The sequence below is a fragment of the Carassius auratus genome, chromosome 31, assembly GCF_003368295.1.
Source record: "Carassius auratus strain Wakin chromosome 31, ASM336829v1, whole genome shotgun sequence".
NCBI lineage: Eukaryota > Metazoa > Chordata > Actinopteri > Cypriniformes > Cyprinidae > Carassius > Carassius auratus.
In genome coordinates, this window is record NC_039273.1 from 12961984 (window position 1) to 12985141 (window position 23158).

The following is a 23158-nucleotide window of genomic DNA, read 5'->3' on the forward strand; positions in this document are numbered from 1 at the left end:
CCAAGGTGATTGAACAGCACGCAGATCGGATGGATTTGAAAGAGACTCGCATCATGCTCAGGTGGTCTGTCTTTCCCACTGAAGGAGATCATACAGGCTTCATTTGGGGAAGAAAACAGTGGTGTGCATGTTTAGAATATTAAGCAGGTATGTCACTCTCATGCGTGATGATGCGTTCAGCTCAGTTAACGCGTGTGACGCGTTGTTGATGGTTTTTTTTTTTTGCGGATTTCAGCAATAATACTGGATGACTGTTATAGGCGATGTTTACACATAATCACAGGTTGTCGAGTAAGATTTTTTAGGCATAATACTGTATATCAGTGTTAATCATAACTTAGTCGTGGAGATACATTTTTGAATCCAGAGCAATAGTCAAGCTTTTCCTTTCTTTTTTCCCTCTTTTCTTCTAAATAGATTATTTTTTTTATAATCATGGAGGAGAGCAATAGCTGTGAAGCAGTCCCAGATTTAAAGGATCTGGAGTTGAAAGTGGGGAGAAAGACCCCAGAGGGGCTATTGAAATGGATGAGAGAGGAGCACAAAATGATCTCTCATCATCAGACTGACAGTAATGAGACTGAGAAGAAGGGCCTGGATGAGAAGATCCGAAAACTTAAAATGGAGATGGTAAGAGCCAATTCTACATCTCTATTATTGCTACTAAACTAATAAATTAATTTCATTTACTCCCATCAGATTTATTTTTGGTTATTGATTTCTGCCCTGTATTCGATAACCTTATTTATATTCTTTATCTCAAAATTTACTCTGCATAAAATGAATAAAGGGTGTGACAACGGAGTTAACAAAAAATGTCTGTACAGGTATGTGCTAGTTTTATAAATGTGTGTGAATGACACATGGAGCCTCTGTTTTTTTTTTTATTCCTTGTTTTTTCTGTTACATATTACAGTTTAAAGCTCTTATACTGATTGTATCTTTTCATAACATAACCCTCAAGAAGAAGCCTGCAGCATGTTGTTGTTTTCTTATTTTGTAGGGTCCCAAACCACATTCCACAAACCAAATCATCCGGAAGCAAAATTATTCCTGACAGTATGCCAAAGAGTAAATAGTGCATTGAAACAAGACCCTAAAGCTGTCATACAAGCAATGATCTTTTTAATGAACAGATGAATTGCTTGCAACCACAAGTCTGTCATGATGTTAAAGTGAAGGATTAGCTTGAGTTGTGGGAAAAGATTTGCTGCTGTTTTCAGTGTTCATGCTTCATACTGTAACTTTAAACCCTTGGGGCGGATGCGTCCTCGGTTGTATAAAGAATTGTTTGTAGTTAGGGAAATGCGCTTGTTTCCCTATGGAATGCAGAATTATTAAGCAAGTGGATCCTGATGTTGTGGCTATTGTGCTCTTTACTGAGTGGGAGAATTTGTAATAGGCCCCAAAACTGTCATGGATTATGCTACTGTCAGTTGCATTTCTGATTTGGAAAGCAGTGTTATTAATTTGCTGAGGATACCGCTGGGATGATCTTAACATGTCAGTGGTTTACTGCATCAGCCAATATCTAAAAAGGTAAAAGGGTGCTAAAAGCAATATCTTGACATTTTCTTTCTAATTATGTGTTTATTATCTGTATGCTTTGGCAAACCCTAGTTCAACAAAACAAGTAATTGTGCTGTAATTGTGTAAAACATCTAGAACTAATATTTACATATGGTTTACAGGCTTGAAACAGAAATGAACAGAAAAACAGAGAAGGAAATTGCAAGGTGGTCCACAGAAATTAAGAGGAATATTATTCTTATATTTTTTATTTTATTATTATTATTTACAGTATTATGATTTCAAATTGTATCATTAATTTGCCACTAATTTCTATTTTATATTAAGTTTTATTATTTACACTACCGGTCAAATCAAAAATGACAGTAAAGATTTGTATATATTTAATTCAAATAAATGCTGTTCTATTCTTTCTATTCATCAAAGAGCAAACAAGTGTGTCATGCATATTAAGCAACACAGTTGTTTTAAACAGTTCTGAAGGAACATCTAACACTGAAGACTGGAGCTTTGCCATCACAGTAATAAATTACATGTAAAATTTTTATAAAAATAGAAGACATTTATTTTAAATTGTAATATGATTTTTACCGTATTTTTGAACAAACAAATTCAGCCTTGCTGATCATAAGAGACCCCAAAATTTTGAACGGTAGCGTATTTATTCTATTTGACAGCCCTGGTTTTTTTTGCCCCTATTATGCCATGTCTGTTAAGGTTGCTAATTTTGTTCTACTACAGGTTCACATGCATATGCAAGGTCAAAAAACATGTTGCTTTGTCAAAAAATAGATTTAATTTTTCCTAATTTCTAAATGATTCGTAAACGACTGGTTCAAAGAATCAGTCTCTCTAAACCCGAACTGGGCTGGAATGTCGATCTTTGGTTTGGTTTGTGAAACCCACCCACTGTCAGTTTATCCAATTGTATTTCGGCGCCCAGTTGGCGGAAAACACAAGAGTATTTCATTTCATTCATCATCAAGTGTGCTAGTTTGTTTTGGGGTCTTCAATCTGGCAACCTGCACATGCATCAAGTCTGAGGAGGAGGGGCCGGGTGAAAAAAACCCCCATTACAATATATTGTATTTGGACTGCAATACCTAGATCAACCACTCGGTGTCAATCCTACATACAGCACCTTTAAGTGTGAAGTGTTAACAAGTTTGTGGTAATTGTAAGATGTGATGAAGCAAATTTACTCTTACAGCGTAGGATACAGCATTTTCTCGACATGATGTTAACCACACAGAGATTTTACTATTTCAGGGCGGGCAAGTTGGCAAGCGTAGAACGTGGGTGAAAATTATGCAAATGTGTTACTTCGTGCCATACAGACGTAATCGAATAAGATTCGAAATCCTGATGACTCCTTTAGGCAATTGCAAGCTGCAATTTTATTTTTTTTATTTTTGTTAAAAAATAATCTTGTTTAACAAAAAAAAAAGTTCATGTTCACATAAAGGTACATGACACACTGCATGAAAGGTAATATTCAAAAAGGCATAATGGGGAACTTTATTAACAGTTAAAAATGCAAACTATAAATGCCTAATATTTTTTGTGTAATATCTTGAACATAGGTCTTCATATATTAAAATATCTATAGCTACTTTCATACGTTTGGAAAGAAATACCTCACAAGGGGATCAGAGTCCATGGCATCGAATAGCTGAGTATAATTCAAATTCATTGGAGTAAAACACTTTATGGTACAACACTTGCTAGCGGCTTCCAGTTAATTTCACAACGTAGCTTGCTTCTGGAGAAGATGGGGTGTTAGAGAACTGATTTAGAGATTTAGTGTTCTCCTGATGCCATTTCACACTGTTCCCAAATAGTCCTGAGCTACAGCAATCCAACCGTCATTGAACTTTACCTTCATATAGTGGCATTGTGACCTGGATTGCTGCAGTCTAGTGACACTCACACACCTACACATGCCATTAATTCACACGCACCAGTAGTGTGAGACAATCTAGACTTTTTTAAGGGAAAAAGTTACAGAAAAAAGAAATGACTTACAAATCATTACAAAAATGATTGTTACCTAACTTAAAAACATAGGAAATAATTGGTAAATCAAACAGCTTGTTATTTATGTCACCTGTGATCTGCATGAAGATAGAGTGAGAGATGTGTCCTTCCACAGATGGGAAACACAGGGGATGGTGTGTACTGACAGATGGAGGAAAGGGAGATGACTCTTCCAGGCTGATAGAATGACAGTAGAGGGGAAATGAGGGAGGGAGAAAGAGAGAAGCAATAATGGTGAAAGGAAGAGTGGGAGGACGTAGAGGTTAGGAAGGGAGAGCAGTGACATATTTCTGTAAACTGTGATGCCCTTGAAATGGGTGAACAATTATTACATATCAATTTAACAATATATACAGTAGCTTTAAATAATGAAAAATAATATAGTACTAGAAATATTATTCTTATGATTTTAAATAACTCACAAGTTACTATGTTACATAGCTCTCTACTGTCTACCGTCATAACAGAATTGCAGTTATGAAAAGATTGGGAGTGTTTTCTTCATATTCACTGTTTATACAGCTGACTAAAGTTTTTAATCATCCAAAACAAAAAGTTTTATCTATGGGTCACTATGGTTTCTGCAGAGGTGCGTTACTGGAATAGAATTGAATAAAAAAAAAATACTAATAATAGCACATGAATATCTGGTGCATTTTTTGTCCCCTGTAATTTTTTATTTTTAACCCTGACTGTAAAATAAGCACCGTAATCATAATTTTTATGACGTGTATGATGTGTGATATGGCAAGTTTGAATACATGCAACTAGTGTGTACTTGAACACATTCAACCTAGTTTTTGGGTAAACTATTACTTTAACTGATTAGTTTGTAAAAAAAAAAAAAAAAATGCTTTCCTTAATACAGTATTTCACAATGGAATGTGCAGAAATAGTAGTGTCAGTGTTTTTCACATACCTGACTGCATGCTTAAAAGCCTCCTCATCTGTGAAGGGCTTTTTTTTTTTTGCATTATTGCAAAATAAACTGAATGCTGCTGTATAATATTATAATATATATGTGCCTATTGTAACACTACTATGAGTGATTATATATTTATTTTAACACGCACACAGAGCTACATGGTGTGGTGTGATACTTAACAGAGCAGGACACCACAGCATGGAAACGAGCTCTCCAGAATTCCAGGGATTAGAACGCACGACTTATAAGCTATGGTTTTAAGGAGTGGGAAAATGGAATTCTTCTGGCTTTGAGAATCTCCAGTGTGAGCCTCAGACACTGTGGAATGTTCTCCCTAAGGAGGGTCTGTGGGTCACTGTGTGGCTTGTGTGGAAGGATGGAAGCTATATACCATCATTGCAGTGCACTGCATTGCATGGGGTTACATTGACAATGTTTTCATTTTTTTTAATGAAGTAGTTCACCCAGAAATATATCTGATAATTTGGTCATTATTTACTCATAGTCATGTCATTCCAAACCCATATGGCTTTCTTTATTCGTGGAAAACCTGGATCTGAGCTACCATTTTGGCTTTCAAAGATATTGGACTACTTTTGTAATATGTTTTTAGTACTTTTGTGTCCTTTTCCAAGCGAAGTCAGTTGTCAATAAGCAACCAGTACGTATTCCAGAATTTCTCCTTTTGTGTTTCACAGAAAAAAATAATGTCACAAGGTTTTGGGATGATATCATTTCTATTGTTGAACATAAAAAACAAAAACATAAAAAAAAAATTTCAACCAGACTCCATACTTTTGAACAGTAGTGTATGTTTGGTTCATCCAGTTCCTACTGCATATATAGAGATGGAGCTATGCACAGCCAGATCAGCGCTCACCACATCAATGTTAAGACAGGGAGAATATTTTTGTGTGTTTATTAGTCTCAGCAACTCAGACGAAGGTGGCGGCATTAACCCAACCAAACCCACACCAGAGCAGAGTTGTTACAATCTGTTCTCTGGGTCTCTCTCATCTTTTAGCCTATGTATTAACAACGTTCCCTATTTGCTGTAAAAATGCTTGTTTATCTTTGCCTTCTAAATTCAGCTTGATTTTTTCCCCCCTCCTCCGTGCCTCATTTGTTCTTTTTGTATCCCACGCTTTCTTTTACCGAAATGTTCTCTTTTGGTTTTTTGTACTGTAATTAGTGTGGATGACGTCAACAGTGCACTATGGCCTTTAAATTACACAGATGATTGAATGTGTGTGTGTGTGTGTGTGTGTGTGTGTGTGTGTGTGTGTGTGTGTGTGTGTGTGTGTGTGTGTGTATGTATATATATATATATATATATATATATATATATATATATATATATATATATATATATATATATATATATGCTGTATGCTGCAGGCCCAGTGCACTTCCCATCCCATCCTGTTCTCAAGCTGGTCCTGAATCTATTGGCATTAAGCACATGAATCCACATTGAGACATATTCCTTTTAATAAAAAAAATGGTCACAATTTGTGCCAAAAAAAGTTAATTAAAATGAAAATAAAAAGTCTTTAATTTTCTCTCTGTAATGTTGTGCCAACCCAGTGTTTCTTTCTTTCTTTCTTTCTTTCTTTCTTTCTTTCTTTCTTTCTTTTTTGTGGAAGACAAAAGGGGAAGTTAGGCTAGACAGAATCACAGCCTCAGTCATCATTCACTTTTACAGAATGGAAAAAAAGTGTAGTGAAAATGAATGATGACTGAGAATGTCAGTTTCCATTGTGTTCCGCAAAAGTAAGCAATTTGGGTTTTTGAATGACTTGAGGGTAAGTAAATGTTGACAGAACTTTACTTTTTGGGTGAACTGTTCCTTTAAGAAGCGCTGTGTGACCGTAGCTGACGAGGTGCAGACAGGGCAGTATCCGGCAGGGATTGTGGGAGCCAAAGTACTGTGGCTTTCAGAGGAAGCACTGACTATTTGATGAGGAGCGTATTATGAGCTGGAGAGCTATTCAGTCAGTCAGAAGAGTTCAGGACATTGCATATCATGTTACATGTAGTAAATGTCTAAATTCCTGACAAAAATGTTTCGCTGCTGCCAAATGAAGCTTCATAACATATTTTTAAAGGAATGTTTAACATATATATATTATAAAATGAAAATACATTACAAAAGCATGATCTAATCAAAAGTCCAAGTGAAGATTCAATAGCATCCTTTTTACTCTTGATATGGCCCAAGAGGAAGCTAATCATGTGAATGTTGAGCATATATAACATCTGTCTGTCCGTCTGTCTGTCTGTATCATTTAGGTGGATGGAAACTTAATTTACTTATTATAATTTCATTTTTAGTTCAAGCAGATTATAGTTATTAATATTCATTGCCCTCAGAAGTCCATTCATTCTATTGCAACAGTTTTACTTTTATTCAGACATTAAGTTTAGATGTGTCAGATGAAAATCGCTTAGGCTATTTGCTGTGGAAAATAGGAAGAGAAGAGTGCTTCACAGGAATGGATGTTGTCAGGAAGATCTATAAATCTCAACAGCATTTACAGTAATGGACCTCCGGCTCTGCAGTCAGCACAGGACTACAGTCATGCTTGTGAAGCCCAGACTTAATGCAACAATCAGCACTAATCAGAATGCATTCAGAGCATTTATTAAAGTTGTCACACTTCCTAAATTACAAAAAAAAAAAAAAAAAAAAGATTTTTAGAGCCATACAATAGCTTTGTGTGAGGAACAGACTAAAGAACTTATATCCTCAAGCAAATTAAATCTCATTCACATTATTTGAATATTCACATTACAATATTTTAATATATGCAAATATGCATGAGAGGATTTGGGGTGGACTACTATTCCTTTCTACAGTTTTAAAAATAAAAGTTCCAAAAGAGGGTTTTCACGGTGATGCAATAGAAAAACCACTTTAGGTTCCCTAAACAACCTTGATTTTCTTATTGTGATGAACAATTTAATAACCTTTTTCTACTATGAAGAACCTTTTGTGCAATGGAAATGTTCCATGGATGTTAAAGGTTCTTCATGGAACTATAGATTCCAATAATAAAAAAAACTGGTGTAATAAAGTGTAGCGTGTACATTCGTTTAACTATTTATGATTGTTGAAACATGTCTTGATGTCCATGTGTATTTCCTCTACTCAGGCTCATCTACGAGCAGCAGATGTCAAGATCTTGAACCAGTTGCTAGCGCTTCATGAGGGCATCGAGGCAGTGAAATGGCTTCTGGAAGAGCGTGGTGCACTCACTAGTCACTGCAGCAGCCTGACCAGCAGCCAGTTCAGCTTAGGGGAGGGTCAAGACACCTCATGGAGGGGCAGCTGGAGCAGTCTGCAGGACCCCCATGACAAGCTGGACAACATTTCCATTGGCAGCTATCTGGACACATTAGCTGATGACCTAGATGAGTACTGCCCCTCTAGTGGGACTGATTCAATACTCACTGCCACCCCTTTGGGGACAGATTGCTCCAGAGGTACTGGAGGAGGAGTGGGAAGTTCCACTGGATCTGGAACCAGATCACCACAAGTCAAGTCAGATGCCCCTAAAGAAGAAGCTCAGGTTTGGAATAAAGCACCCTCTGATACAGCGAGACCGTACCAGCCCAACAAGACCAATGGAATCCTGGACAAAGCAGTGAAGCAAATGGTCAGACCAGATTCACCCAGGGCTTTTCTCGCTGAGAAGCTGGGGAAGAATCTGAGCCCTAAAATGAAACCCTACAAGAATGGCACAGTTGAGTTGGAAAGCTGCAAAATGAATGGCAAAGTTCAACTGGAGTATGACGCACACTGGCGTTGGGTGCAGTCACAGGATGATGTGACGTTTTTGTGATAATATATGCATGATCGAGCCAAAGGTGTTGATGGGAGACTCCTCTGGTTCTCTATTCACAACTGAGCTTTTGTTTGTAGACTTAGATCTTTGATTAATTTGAGGCCAGCTTCTGAGATCTCCTGAAAGGACAGAGGTTAAGAGGTCAGCAACGGAAAAGAATCAGGAATGGATGGAAAGAAGCTTAGACCCGTGGGGGATCAGTATTTAAAAATCCTGAATTAATGACAGTATACTCTTTGTTAGGTTATGTTGATGTTTATGGACGCATGTTTCAAACGTAAATTTCATGTGATATCATAATCTTTTCTGTAATGGCATCTATTGATTCAGCACAACTATAAATTGAGTCAGTAATTCAGGACTTTATTGAATATGTCAGTAGATTTATTTCATTTAAATGATGTAATTTCAATTCTATGGGCTTAGATCATTTTAAAACAGTTCTCAGAAACAATCAAAATTCACCATTATCTTTTTTTGCATACTACCATATATGTTGTTAAAAGAATTCTCCTATGCTCACCAAGGTTGCATTTATTTGGTCAAAATACATTAAAAACAGAAATATTGTTAAATATTATAACAATTGATAGTAACTTTTCTATTTCAATATATTTTAAAATGTATTTACTTATGTGACGGCTGAAGTTTAATATTAATCCTTAACATTTTTGTGGAAACTGATAAAATATTTTTCAGGATTCTTTAATGAATAGAAAGTAAAAAAAAAAAAAAAGAGCATTTATTTGAAATTGAAACCATTTGTAACATTACAAATGTATTTAATGTATTTCAAAAGAGTGCACAAATGCTCACATTTTACATTTCCTTCATATTTTAAAGGGAACCAAAGTTTGTTCAGCTAAAATTATCCAAAAGCTTGAAGCCACAGCAATTTATTTAGTTAAAATCAGATTGAATAGATTTTGTTATGCTGTCTAACCATTTTGTTTGTCCTTTATGCTGATTAACACCAAAGTCCAGTGTGTTCCTTTGAGTTAACATTTAAAGGTCAAAGAATAAATCCATTCTGAATACAAAGCATGTGCCCATCTGTTACAATGTGACCCTGAGTTCAGAATCAGCAACACCCTTGAGTTGCCTTTGACAATTAATTATACAATCAGAATGCCATTTTTGCATGGATATAAATCATGAAAAAGAAACTGCTTTACTCTGTAAGAATGCATATGTAATCAATCAGTAAAAATGCTGTATTGTCAATCTAATCAGGGTTAACTCTGGGTAAGCTTTAAGTAGGATCCTGTTTTGAAGTACTTGTTCATACTGGTCCTGTTGGATCCCCAAATTAAATTAGCTAAGAAAACAGGAACAGGAAATTGAGGATGTCATATGGCTTATTACACTGCACAGATCCAATAGAATAATATTGCTCACACAAAGGTATGGAGGCCAGTGGTTGTGATGTGCATTTGTGACGTCTTTTCTGGTTATTTACCAAGCAACTAAAGTGCACATTTAATTTAAAGATGTTCAGATGACTAACTTTTACCAATTAATCAAGTTCTATATCTGTTATATATAGTTCTATGTTTTGTATGCCAAAAGAACTGCATTGATGTAATTATTATTATCATTATTATTATTAAAAAAAAAATTTGGTCTAATGGAGGAACTGAAAGTGCAATCAGTATTCAGCAATTTAACATTAAGTGTGTTATCTAATAAAACACTGTACTGTTTTTATGCATTCATCTATTGTTGTTCAGAAAAAAGAGGACTGCATTATAACAGTAGGTAAACTCAGACTTTCTTTCTCCAAACACCCATTTTCAATTAATAATCCTTGTGCTTCTGGGTTTCCATGACTACTGAATATGTGTAACTTATGCTTGTGTGTCACTGATCCCCAAATCCCAGAAGCCACTGCATGTGTGAAGAACTGGATTATGGCAGGAATACAGTAGGTGAGGATATTGAGTGAGATGGTGAAGATGATCAAAGAGAAGGGAGCAAATGGATGGAAAAATGACAAATGGATTGGTTGGAGAGAGATTAAATAAGAATAGAAATTGAAACAGCAGTGGTCCTGAATCACATGCTGGCCTATAGGTGAGATCAGATGAAACTCAAAAAAAGTACTTTCAGAGGGGTCCGAATCTCAGACCACAAGTGAAAATGCTTTTTGCAGTCCAAACTGGTATTATATAAAACTTTACAATAACATATGTCATACATATTTGCACAAATCTAACAAAAAATAATAATAATAAAATAAAGGTCTCCAGAACATGTACTATACATTCAGAGTAAGCAAACAGATATTGCATCAATGCCTCAAACTAGCCAACTAGCACTTTCATTCTCATTTATTCAGCCATATTAAACATGATTTCTCTTATTCATATTTTTTTGAGTGGCCTCATGAAATGAGCAGCATAAAAGCATTAGTCAAAAAATGCTGAATGTTAAAATGGAACCATCTTTTTCTTCCTTCAGTGGTAGTTAGTTCGTCTGAAAAACAAACAGCTTTATGTTAAACATAACTTGTTTTAAAAACCTTTGCATTGGCAATTTTGGCGTTAAATTGGACATTCCTCGGCAAAGCAGGGTGTTAAATCAGCTAATGGGTTCCAAATGAGAGATTCTTGCTAACTTAGCATATAGCGGCTAACCCTCTGTGTTAAATGTGCTTCGTTTGTTCAATGCAGTGTACCTTATCAAACAATAAAGCATCTCTGCATCTAAAAAAAAACTTTTTTTGTGAGCTAACTGACGGCATAAATCTTGTACACTTGTCAAGTGCAGTTTTGGTAGCTGTCTAGCCAAAAGAAAATGTAGGCCCTGATTTTTCTTGACAGTTTTATTATTGCATTTTTTTCTGCAAGTTGCTATCTGCTACTTAAATCAGCCCACCCATTTAAAGAAATTATATAGCCAATATTTTTGGATGGTTAAGTTGGTTGCCCTGTAGAGGAGGACAGGAAGTGCCATATGGAAAGAGGCTTTTTGACTTCTTTGGAGGCCTTTATGATTTGCAGGAAATGGCATTTGTTTTTCTTTGGGGAATAAGGAACATAGGAGACGATTAAAGAAATGTACTCCTCTGTTTTCCTTCACTACCTTTGATTTTACCAGTGCCTCACCATTCCTGAAAGAAGGAGGTCTGGTCAGATTTTCACACATTTTCCTTGCTTGTTTCATTTGCCTACATCCGGTGTACCCAAAGAATAGAAGGAAATGCTTGTGGAAAATCCCTTACGATAAAAATAAAGTATTAAAAACAGCTTGAAATGAACAGCAAGAAAGCAAGATCCATTTATGCTGGGCACACATTATATTGCCTATCTAGAATGTGCTTTTGAATTAAAAACACAACACCACCTTACTGTTCAAAAGTTTCTCAGTATAATAAGATTTTTTTTTTTTTATAAATAAAAAATAAATCTCTTGCTCATCAATGCTGCATTTATTTGATAAAAAAAAACGATATTATGAAATGTTACAGTATGAACTATTATAATATATTATGACATATTTACAATATAAAAAAGTTTTTTTGTTGTTTTTTTTCTCTGTAATTTATTCCTATATTGGCAATGGCAGCCATTGCTCTTCGGTGTAAAACCATCCTTTGGAAATCATTGTAATGTGTTGATTTGGTGCTTTTTTTATTGTTAACAATATTGAAAAACGGTTGTGTTGTTTAACTTTTTATCTTAAGAGCACTGGCAATTTCTTTGCCTGTGTGCAAAAACAAATATTATTCATTTTGTCTAGATGAGAGTTCCCCATTAACCACATCGGCTGTTTAAATGGCAGAGTTACAGATATAGTAGGATGCTGATCATATCCCAGAAGCCACTGGAGGGGCTTGGTGGGGTTTTAGCCACAGAACGTCAGCACTAGGGCTCCAAAGATCACAAAAAAACCAAGGGTTGGCGGAAATGAGCACCATATGATTTGTAGATAGGGAAAAAATATTGGGCCTTCAAGCGCAGTGAGGACATTTTTGCTTAATTTCACAGTATGTACACAGCAGATTATTTCATAGAAGCAAAGAACACATTATAGATGTGGTGGGTTTAAATCATAAATGAAGTTTTAATCAAACAAGATGTGTCTTTAAATGTTTACATTTAGCTAAAAAGTTGTCTTTTTTCAATAATGGTAGGTTCCATTGCGACAACTTAGGTCAGTGTGTCCATCTTTTCCCTCAAGGGAATTTTTTTTTTTTTTTTTTTTTAGCAAAGCATTCGAGGTCTATTTAGAAGTCTAATAAGTTCTATTCAGAAATGGTCTAGCTAACTAACTAAATAAATAAAAGAAACTTATCTTAAGCAAATGTAGTAAAAGGTATGATAGGTACACTAATCTGTGCAAATCATATATTTATCTGGCTGCTTTGGATGAAACATTTATTAGTGCTTCCACTGATGCATATATGTAATATTTACCTCATGTCATAAAACTGACATTTCTGTTTCAAGGATTCTTATGAGAGCTTCCAGCGTTTATTCTGTGAGTGATCACATTTGACTATGTTGTTATTGCAGGTTTTGTGTATAATGCTCAGTTTCAGATTCCATTTATGTGCTCAGCCATAATTTTCAGAAAAGCAGCCAAATACCAGGAAAGGTTTTGGCACCTGCAGTGTGGAGTTAAATCTGGTGATTTACAGTGGCTTTGATATCTGCCACGAAATCTCATTTTCCATTGTCTGTTTGTGCAGCTTGGTTGAAGTAGTTTTATCCTTGAGTCACTCTTGTTGATTGAAAAAGAAAGCAAGCTTAAAAAAAATGTTAGTATGGAAAATGAAATAAAAATATGTATGTATCATATGAATCACTCTATCATAAAATAACGAGGTCTATTTTATATTTATTTAGCCACAGTGGTCACTCAAATATTAGTACTGTAACTGAATGTGCAGCAGTTTTACAAACTGATAGAATATTGTAATAAAGCTCCAGGCTGAGGGCCTATCCAGAGCACAGAATCACTTCAGCTGACCACATCAGACAAACAATCACGCTGTAAGTCCCTCCCTGACTGTGGCCTAACCACAGTTGGCCCTCTTTCCCTGTCCTTTTGTTCTGGCCCACAGATAAACAACTCCATCGATGGGGAAAGTTAAACTCTGCTATGTTTTTCTTTCAACTGTAGCCCTTCAATTTTATTATTTTCTTTTTCAGTCATTCAATGTAAGGTACTTATTCTTGCAATCAAAATGTCTTTGTTGTTATTATTATATATGACACCATCACCATGTATTTCTTAATGTCTATTTAGTTTAAGTTACAAAATGGCTTTTGATCTTCCTAAAATGTAATGCAGATGTTATGTAACACTATTGTACATACATATATATATATATATATATATATATATATAAATGGATGGAACTATTCCCTGGAGCTTTCTATCAACATCAATAGGTTAGCAGAGTGTTTTCCTTTGGAGTGGGGAGGGGGGAGTGCACAAATGGGCAGAAACAGGCCGCACGGTTCCCACACTATGATGCAATGAGTCAGTGGCAGGGGCAAAGAGATCCTCACAGATATACTGGAGTCTCAAATGAATAACAGACAGAAGAACAGAATAATGTCTCAGGATTATCTTCTTTCTCTTTCTGTGTTTCAGATGAAATGCCACATGCAGCTCAAGCCTCCACTATAGAAAAATAAGCCTGACACGTAACAACATTCAACTTCATAAGTTACAAAACATTTGTAAATAATTTGACAAACATTCACCCAAAGTTATGGATTTATGTGATTAGAAAATTTATAATAATAATGATTATTATTATTATTGTTATAGAACAAACAAAAAAATACATTTCCTGCTATTTATTTGACTTTCACATTCTAGTCATCTAATCATTTAAACTTAATAAAGCAGAGCTATATTTGTTGAAATGTGGGACAAATTCAAAAAGGATGGCCTATACAAGCCCTTCAAGCAATGTGTCTAACAGCACTTGTCCTGTGTGTCTGAATAAGCCTGTCCACAACCTCTTACATTCAATTAGACAGAAACAAGTGTGCTTTGTTCAGCCTGTGCTAGTCTATTGGCTTCCTGTTCACAGTGAACACACATTCGATTCGACACAAAGTTTTTCATGCTCAAACCCTCACACCTTAAATGTTCTTGACCTGAATATCAAGCTTCAAGTCACACAGAGTGTATGTGGGTGGGAAAATCCAATCCTCCCCCAGCCCTCAAAAGTCTCTTTCTTATTGGTCTGTCTCTTATTGGTTCCTCCTTGACTGAAGCTGACAGTAGGAAGCAAGAAGCAGTAGAAAACATTAAATCAAGGGCCAGCTTTCTAACCCCCACTGGGAGCAAAACTGTGTTTGAGAGAAAACTCTGAGATAGCAAAAGAGAAAAACAGACCTATCATACATTTTAGACACAGAGTAGCAGGCGTTTTCAAACATTCTTTTAACTTGGAGAATTTGTTCAAAGTTTGACATATTTTCCATCTTTATTTATTTAATGTAATTGAATTTTGTTTTGTTAATTTGTTTCAAAGGTTATTAGTGGTATAATTCATTAGCAACATTCTACAGTTTTAATTATTCACTTATTATATTTTGTGTGGCAATGACCACATGTTATCATTTCAACTTTGAAGCTTTCTACCTAACCTTGCCCGATAAATCAAATCGGATACTGACGTTTGTTTTCATGGCTATTATGAAATCAATGAACTATTTCCTGGGAGGCGAGGTGCCTGCTAGGAAAATATTTGTGTAGAAAGAGATAGTGGCTGTTCTCTAGATAAGCCAAGTTTCTGTGGCCTTTTCATTCCTGTAAGACTTAGAGAAAAGGACTAGGGGATCACATAAAGCCAAATAAATAATAGAAAGTTTGGCATCTGTTAATGATTCACCTATAAACAGAACTTATGCCCAGCAATAGAACATCTGGGTAAAGAAAGTGTAAATAAAATTAAGAACATTTGTAATATTTCCTGTTACAATTGGAATCTACCTAAATAAATAATATGTTTGGGACGGGGTTATCATGTAGCTGCACCCAAATGAGATGAGCCTTAAAGGGGATATCGGATGCAAAATTCACTTTTTATTTGCGTTTTATTACATTTATTACATTATTTATATTTTATTTACAGGTATCTGCATATAAATGTGTCTTATGTGTGGACACAACCACTCAATAATTATAAAAATCCATTCAATCCTTTTTTTATTCGCCCAAAAAATCAACAGTCTAATAAATCAAGCCATTTGGATTTCTTGAACAATGTTATATTGTTCAAGCCCCGCCCACAGTCACTGACAGACTGTCCAGTATTAGCATATCTCCACCCTTAGCCAGTTGTACGCTGTCTGCCGTTTTCTCTGCACTCGAGCAGCTGTAGCGACAGCAATATCGCAAGTCTCGTAAACAATGCAGGTGTTTTGTTGGATGTAAAAGTGAACATAAGAGTCTTTCTCCTGACATCAGAGCCACTGAAAACGCCTTGGATTAGTTTTGTTTTTGATGGTATTGCGCCACTGAATAAACTTAAATTTGTGTATAGCTGTGCAAATCATTTACCAGACTGCTTTCGGAACAAGGGACAATTCAAGGCAGGTTTTGCTGAAAAGTTAAAACTCAAAAGATGGATCAGTTCCCATTTTTTCATGGGAGCGAGGGGCGGGGTGAGCAGAGCTCATTAGCATTTAAAGAGACATGCACAAAAACGGATTGCTGTTTACAGAGCTGTTTTTGACACGGTTTAACAGTGTTGTTTTACATGACCATTGGGGAATTTTAATAAAAGTATGAGCAGACCGTTCATGAAGACTTTCATCAAATCAACTTGTGGAAAATGAGCATCCCCTTTATAAAATTTGTTATGAAATGGGTCTCCTCATGAGGGCTGACATGTGGAGACATGATCAGCCGAACACTAATTAAAAAATGAATTAATCACAGCTGACTGTGAATAGCACATTTCTCACATGGTAACTTTTGATTTGTTACTCCTGCCATCATGACTTGATGTCAGTATCAAGTCCATCGATGGTTTAATTTAAGGCATCCAGGTAAAGCAACAATAATCATACCAAAACATTACTAATTTTAGTAACAGAACACTAAAATTAAGTCGTGGAATATTAATGAACTATTAAAATACAACTGTTACAAAGATCAACCAGAGTTGTATTGTAGTAAAAGTCTAGTAACCATGTTTTTTTGTGTGTGTGTATTGATTACCATTTGTATAACCAGTTTCACTACAAATACCATGGTTTAACTATGGCTAGTGTAGCAAAACCATGGTTAATTTGTTGTTACCATGGTTTAACTATAGTAACCATGTTTTTTTTGGTAGTATTTGTAGTAAAACCCTGGCTAATTTTCATAAGGGATGACCAGTAAGCCTGAATGAGCAATGTCTGTCACCTGCCTTTCTGATATTGCGCCAAAATCATTCTCTTTCCTGTTTCCTGTTTGTTAACACCAGTCTACCACAACAAATCCTTTAAAGGACAGAGGTGACCATCTGGTATGACTGTGACAGGAACAAAAATGACTTCATTAAATTACAACAGCAAATTCATATGCATTACGTAGTTGCATTTATTGACTATTTCAGGCAACAAAGCCACTAGGGGTTTTGCAACAGGGTGTTGTGGCAGATGGAATTTGGGTCATGTGTTTTAGTGTCTCTGTTAGGGATTTCTATATAAAACAGCTTTACTGGCAGAAATAGAGAAAGATAGGCCTAGCAGCAGTGCTGTTTATTTCAGCCGGTTACAGCAGCTGAGCACATCATATGTTCATCACTGTGTGGTGTGTAAGGCTGTACGTCACTAGTCCCCCTGACAGGGAAGATGGAGCACACGACTAATTAAGTGCAGTACACACTGACATGGATAAGCTTACAAGGGAAATCGATAAGGACTGTTTACATACCAGGCTTCCCAAAATCACTGTGATTTCCTAACACAGTGGAATGTGAGGAGAATGATTGATGGAAAACAAAATACTCCCTTAACAGCTGCTTTCCCCATTAAGAACACTCGACAGAAGAGCACAGAGTTTCTGAGCCTTGAGTGGTTGAAAAGATAAGATTGTCCTGATATTAATTTCACCGTAAAATTAAAATAATGTCTGTTTACTCATCCCTGTTTACATTACCATGCGCTAATGCTTTTGAAGAAAAGTCTTATGCTCGTCAAATCTTCATTTATTTGCTCAGAAATACAGAACAAATAAAAATAATTTGAAATATTATTAAAATTTAGATTTTAATATATTTTTAAATGTAATTTATTCCGGTGTTGGCAAAATTGAATGTATTGCCCAAGAAAAAAATAAAATAATAATATAATATAAATAATATTATATATATATATATGTGTGTGTGTGTGTGTGTTACAAAACAGCAGTGCTGCTTCATATTTTTGAAGATGATTTTATTTTCTATAATACGTATTTAAAAAAAAAACATGTTAGCTGTGTGAAACAAAAAAAGCAACTATTAGTTTATCTTTGTAAAATGTCAACTAGCTTATTTATTACAAGCTTAATTTTTTTTTTCTTAAGATTGATTTATGAATTAATTTCAGTTGCTGATGTGAGAAATGCCATTGCAATTTGATAACCTCTAATTTGTGGTTTTTAGATAAAAAAAAAAAAAAGAATAAAAAAAAAAATCAAAGCTCTCCATTGAAATTTCTTTAATGAGAGGATTTATGCAAATGTTTAGCTTTCAAGATCATTAATGATTACAACAGAAATTTAGCTGTTTTTTTAAACAAACAACACAGTCTTCTTGTTTCTAATGCTTCGATTTTCACCTCATTAATGTTCCGGATCTGATGCGTTTGAACTAAACCTGCCGTGCCTCTACTTAAAGCCAGGAAAAGTGCTAGAGTGGACCGGAATCACTTAGCTGAAGTTAATTTAATCACCCCATGTAATGGTTCATTAATAAGCCTGCTGTTAAATATTGCATAGCAGAAAAAAACGACATAGCAAAGGATGAGGAGTAATATGTACAGTATTTAAGGATTACTGTGTGCAGTTTTGTAGTCTACAACATTGTTTTTTTCCCTGAAACACCACCAAAACACATCTACACACAGAAGCAGGTTTGAGACGCCACCTTCTGGGCAATTTAGATAAAAAATCTGGAGGAGTAGAAGCCTTTCCCATATAAACCTGACATCAGTACACTAAAAAGAATAAACCAAAGCAAACAATCGTATTGCTCTAGAAGGATCAATTCGCAAAATCAGCTGCACTTTCACGGTTTAATGCTTTTATCCTCATAAGAGAGGTAACACTGCAGGTGTTTTTACAGACAGCATACAAAATTATATTTGTCGGTATATTGAAAAGTACAAGTAATTATTCATATTAATAATTTTAATAGAATAACAGCACAAGGGACAATGACAACTGCAACAAAAGTGGATCAAAAAAGTGACATTTGAAGTAAATAACTTTAAAGAATCAGGTAACAGAAACAAAATCAGCCAAAATTTCCATTCTACTGTACGTCAAAGAAAAAAAAAAAAACACTTACAGTAAGTGCTATTTGTTTTAAGCTTTATAAAATACATTAAAAAGCAGGGAGCATTTTTATTTCCTTCAAGGAAAAGTACTATAAAATAAGTTACAGTACAGTGAATTTGTCTAAACTGACTTTGTTCCCGTCTTCCAGCCTTAAGTAAGCGTAGACATCGAAATATCAGAAGTACATCGTACTGGAGTAAAAAGATGCTTTTTTCTTTTATAAAAACGTTATTTCCTCCTTTAAACAAGCAGGAAGAATTGCCAAGATGTCAATAATTACATAAAATATAAGTGTACGTGTTCATTAGTACTACTACACGCACACACACACACACACACTCTCACAAGTCACAATCACACACACAACCACACACACGCTTGTTTTGTACAGCTTTCTGTTGTTCGAATGTTGCATATCAAATAACTTGTAATCTTTGTGCTGAAATAACTACATTTTTGTTCTAATTACTTCATGGGCATGAATACAAAAATCAAAACAGACAGATTCTTCATATTTGATAGTGTGGCCTAGGGGGCGCTCACACGTCGTCGGCTGGCAGAGGCGGGATGTTGAATCTTGGTCTAGTAAAGAAAGCCATCTTCTCTCTGCAGCAGGAAAGATGAATACATTTAGCATTTTCTAGAAATGTCACGATAAGATCCCTACGAGTCGAGTAAGAGAGAACTCACTTGAACGTCTGCACAGGGAGGGGCTCTTTGTGGCTCTGGCCCCTCATTTGCAAAACCTCTTTTGAGGCCTTTCGCAACCTCCTCTCAGCAGCTTCCTCCTGCCTCTGCTCCTGTCTACTCTGCTTGGCCTGCCAGAGAGAAATGAGGGGAAAAAGAAAGAAATTATCAATTATATTTGTGATTTTATAATGAATTTACAATTCACAAGGTCTTGTAAATCAGTGTTCCACCAACACAAAATAATTCATTAATATAAATAAATGGTAGCGCATTGCAATATGTAAAGTGTGAACATACGGTAATTAAATATTAAATTCTTAAGATACTTTTGTTCATTATTAATTAATATTCCCTCATAATAAAACTAAGAATAAATGTATACAGCTTCATCTTTAAAATATATGCATTTCAAAATTTTGGGACCAGAAAGCTTAGTTAATTAGAGAAATTAATACTTTTATTTAGCAAAGATGCCTTAAATTGATCAAAATGACAGTAAAAACATTTATATAGTTACACAAAAAATGTTTTTATTAAATAAATCAATAAAAATAAACAGTTTTCATCTTAGAAAATAAAAGGTAATGTTTCTTCAGCAGCAAATCAGCATATTAAAACTATTTCTGAAAGTAAATGAATTATTTGTTTATTATACAAAAAAAAAGTTATTTAAAAATGTATTATTTTACAATATTGCCATTTTACTGTATTTTTGATTTTGGAAATGCAGCCTTGGTGAGCATAAGAGACTTCAAACCAAAAAAAAATAAATCTTACTCCCTCCAAACTTTTGAATGGTAACATTTTGCAGGAGATTAAATTTGTTACCATTACATATTAATTAATGTTAATTTATAATAAAAACACTATTGTTCATTGTTAATTTATATTAATGTTAAATGTATACAGTTTGAAATGTTAAAAATGCACATGTAGAAATTAACCTAGTTTAATAAATATTGTAAAAGTACTGTTCATTGTTGATAACTGATGCATATATGTTAGCCAAAGTGTTGCTAAATGAAAATACATGTAAAACTGTAAATGTGAATTTGGAAAGCGTCAAAGTGAATGGGCAGTACCTGTCTCTGGGCGTCACGGAGCAGGTTTCGGAAATGCTCATCCCGCAGGGCCCAGTGAGGAAGTTCCGCGGGGCCACGGGGGCCCTGCATGGGCTCCTCCAGCCGCAGTTTGAGCTCCCGCAGTGTGACCAGCTCCTCGCTCAGCTGCCTCTGTCGTGTACGGCAGGCCTGGAGGTCCAGCTCCAGGTCCAGAGAGGTACGTGTGGGCTGCTCAGCCAGAGAGGAGCGGTGAGCCTGCTGCGTTCACGTAAAAAAGACACATAAGTACACTTCCAGACCAATGGATGAATAATAAGAATGCGTGTTAAACATCATTCCAACCTGTTTATATCGCAGGGTTCGTCTCTCTAGAGTGTTTCTGATAAAGGGGGATTTCTTTGGTAGAGTAGAGCTATCACTGTCACTTCTATACAACTGTGAAGGAGGGAAAACATCATGTAAAGGTGGTTATTTATCATTTTAATTTATTTGGTTAAAATCATCTAATTCATATAATACTGGGTCCAATAATTTTTCATTTAACTGTTTAATTTTAATCTACTTGATTAAAGAATATTTTAAATTAAGCCACAACTTGTTTGACATATTATCAAATAATGTAATAAAATATGCTATGGTTATTTAATATGATCATGGAACATATGATTACTGTGATTATAAAATGATTTAAGCTCTGTTTGAAGGCTTTGGACAGATCCCGCATCACTAATCCACACTAAGTGTGTGTTTCTTCTTACCCTACAGACATACTGACTGCGCGCTCCAGGTGAAAACGTCTGAGATCTGACTATTGTGCTGCTGCGCATGAACGGCGAGCTGTGACCCCAGCGGCCCGTCCTCTCCTTCGGCCGCATTCTCATTGGCTCTGGAAGCACACCTTCTGTGTTGGTCGCCTTGTCCACCTATGGTGGGAAAAACAAAAACACAAAATAAACTTGTTTAATGATCTATTTTTTTATATAGTTCATTGCTCTTCTTTTTTATTATTCAGCAGTGATACATTAAATTGATCAAAAGTGACTAAAGATTTAGACGTTGCAAAAAATGCTTAAGAAATTGCTTTTGTGTTTTACATTAATTTAAAAAAAAGTATCAAATTTAGTCAGCATTGATGATAATAATAAGAAGAAATTCTTGAGCATCAAAAAAATAATCACCAAATATTAGAATGATTTTTACCGTATTTTACCGACTATAAGTCACACTTTTTTTCATAGTTTGGCTGAAACTTAATTTGACATGAACCAAGAGAAAACATTACCGTCTCCAGCCGCGAGAGGGCGCTCTATGCTGCTCAGTTCTCCTGTAGCCTACACTGAAGACATAGAGCGCCCTCCGCGGCTGGAGACGGTAATGTTTTCTCTTGGTTCTAAATAAATGCGACTTATATGTTTTTTTCCTCGTGATGATGTATTTTTGGACTGAAACAACTTATACTTTGGTGCAACAGACAAACAAGGTGGTTCAATTAACAGCAGAAACGTGTAGCTTGTATTTAAATAACATCTTATTAAATCTGTAGGAGAATTCTTTCAGTTGCTATGACTTCTGCAACGCTTCACAATACCTTTACTATTGGATTTCTCTCTGCAGCCTGGAGACAGCGTTTCACAGAGTTCTGGCAGATACCTTCACCGCAAAGACTCTCAGGACAGGGAATGACAAACGCTGTACTGTTACTGCAGCCGCTGTCCACTGACTCAGCCTGCCAACTCCTAAATCACACACAAACTCTGAAACATCATCTGATAGAAGTACCCTAACAGTCTAACAGAAGCTCAAAGGTTTACTGGTCTATAGGAAGACAATGAGTGTGTGGACCTCTCAGAAACTGCTTCTCCTTGCTCTTCCTTCCTCTCCAGCTCCTCTTCACTCCTCTGTAACTCTTTCTTCATCTCCTGCAAATGAGTCACCACAGACACCTGTTCAAAAATAGGCAAGAGAAAAAACCTTTTGATTTAGTTTTTTGATTTTGTTGTTAATTATTTTTAACTAAATATGCAGATACATCTAAAACCATTTTGTAGGTTGATTTCTCTTATAAAGTGTAAAAACTGTTTTAAACATTGTTCTGTTTGTTCACAAAATATAATATTCTATCTAATAATTTAATAATAAATAATATATAATAATTTATTATTAACACACACACACACACACACACACACACACACACACACACACACATATATATATATATATATATATATATATATATATATGTGTGTGTGTGTGTGTGTGTGTGTGTGTGTGTGTTAATAATAAATTATTAAAAAGTTTAGTATTATTATTAAATAATAAAAAAAAAACAGTAAATTACAATATAATTGTTTCTGGTTGCTTTCATTTCTTTGCTTTAAAATTTGTCAGAAACCTGTGAGACTTTAAAGTCACAATGAAATAAAAATTGACTATTCTTATTTTTCAAGGAATATAGCAACATTTATTAAATTATTTATCTGTGCTAATGATTATTATTTTGTTTTTTTTATTCCTGTTTTTTTTTTTTTTTTTTACTATTCTTATCAAAAATTTGAGAAGAT

General features: G+C 35.1%; 2 protein-coding genes across 4 annotated transcripts in view; one reads left to right on the top strand and one right to left on the bottom strand.

Annotated features, from left to right (window-relative positions):
• The first annotated feature begins 14 nt into the window (after positions 1-14).
• Positions 15-10043, top strand: LOC113050575 (leucine rich adaptor protein 1-like). The gene is made up of 3 exons (XM_026213669.1): positions 15-147; positions 418-630; positions 7648-10043. The coding sequence occupies exons 2-3, from the start codon at positions 436-438 to the stop codon at positions 8335-8337; spliced, it is 885 nt and encodes a 294-aa protein (XP_026069454.1). The 5' UTR covers positions 15-147; positions 418-435; the 3' UTR covers positions 8338-10043.
• An 8521-nt stretch (positions 10044-18564) lies between these two features.
• LOC113050576 (protein WWC3-like) overlaps positions 18565-23158 on the bottom strand; it is a 44915-nt gene continuing 40321 nt past the window's right edge. For 2 of the 3 annotated variants that reach the window (XM_026213671.1, XM_026213670.1), the window contains exons 17-23: positions 22437-22537; positions 22183-22330; positions 21353-21517; positions 20937-21029; positions 20616-20852; positions 19534-19661; positions 18565-19449 (exon numbers count right to left, since the gene is read on the bottom strand). In XM_026213671.1, coding sequence (XP_026069456.1) covers positions 19383-19449; positions 19534-19661; positions 20616-20852; positions 20937-21029; positions 21353-21517; positions 22183-22330; positions 22437-22537 — 939 coding nt within the window. In that variant the 3' untranslated portion in view covers positions 18565-19382. The remainder of the gene's footprint in view (positions 19450-19533; positions 19662-20615; positions 20853-20936; positions 21030-21352; positions 21518-22182; positions 22331-22436; positions 22538-23158) is intronic. The other variant, XM_026213672.1, reaches the window with a different exon arrangement.

Bases quoted from the DNA above. Each gene is read 5' to 3' on its own strand.
- LOC113050575 (XM_026213669.1), top strand. From the start codon at position 436: ATGGAGGAGAGCAATAGCTGTGAAGCAGTCCCAGATTTAAAGGATCTG. The intron at 631-7,647 runs GTAAGAGCCAAT...TCCTCTACTCAG, and splicing joins GAAAACTTAAAATGGAGATG to GCTCATCTACGAGCAGCAGA.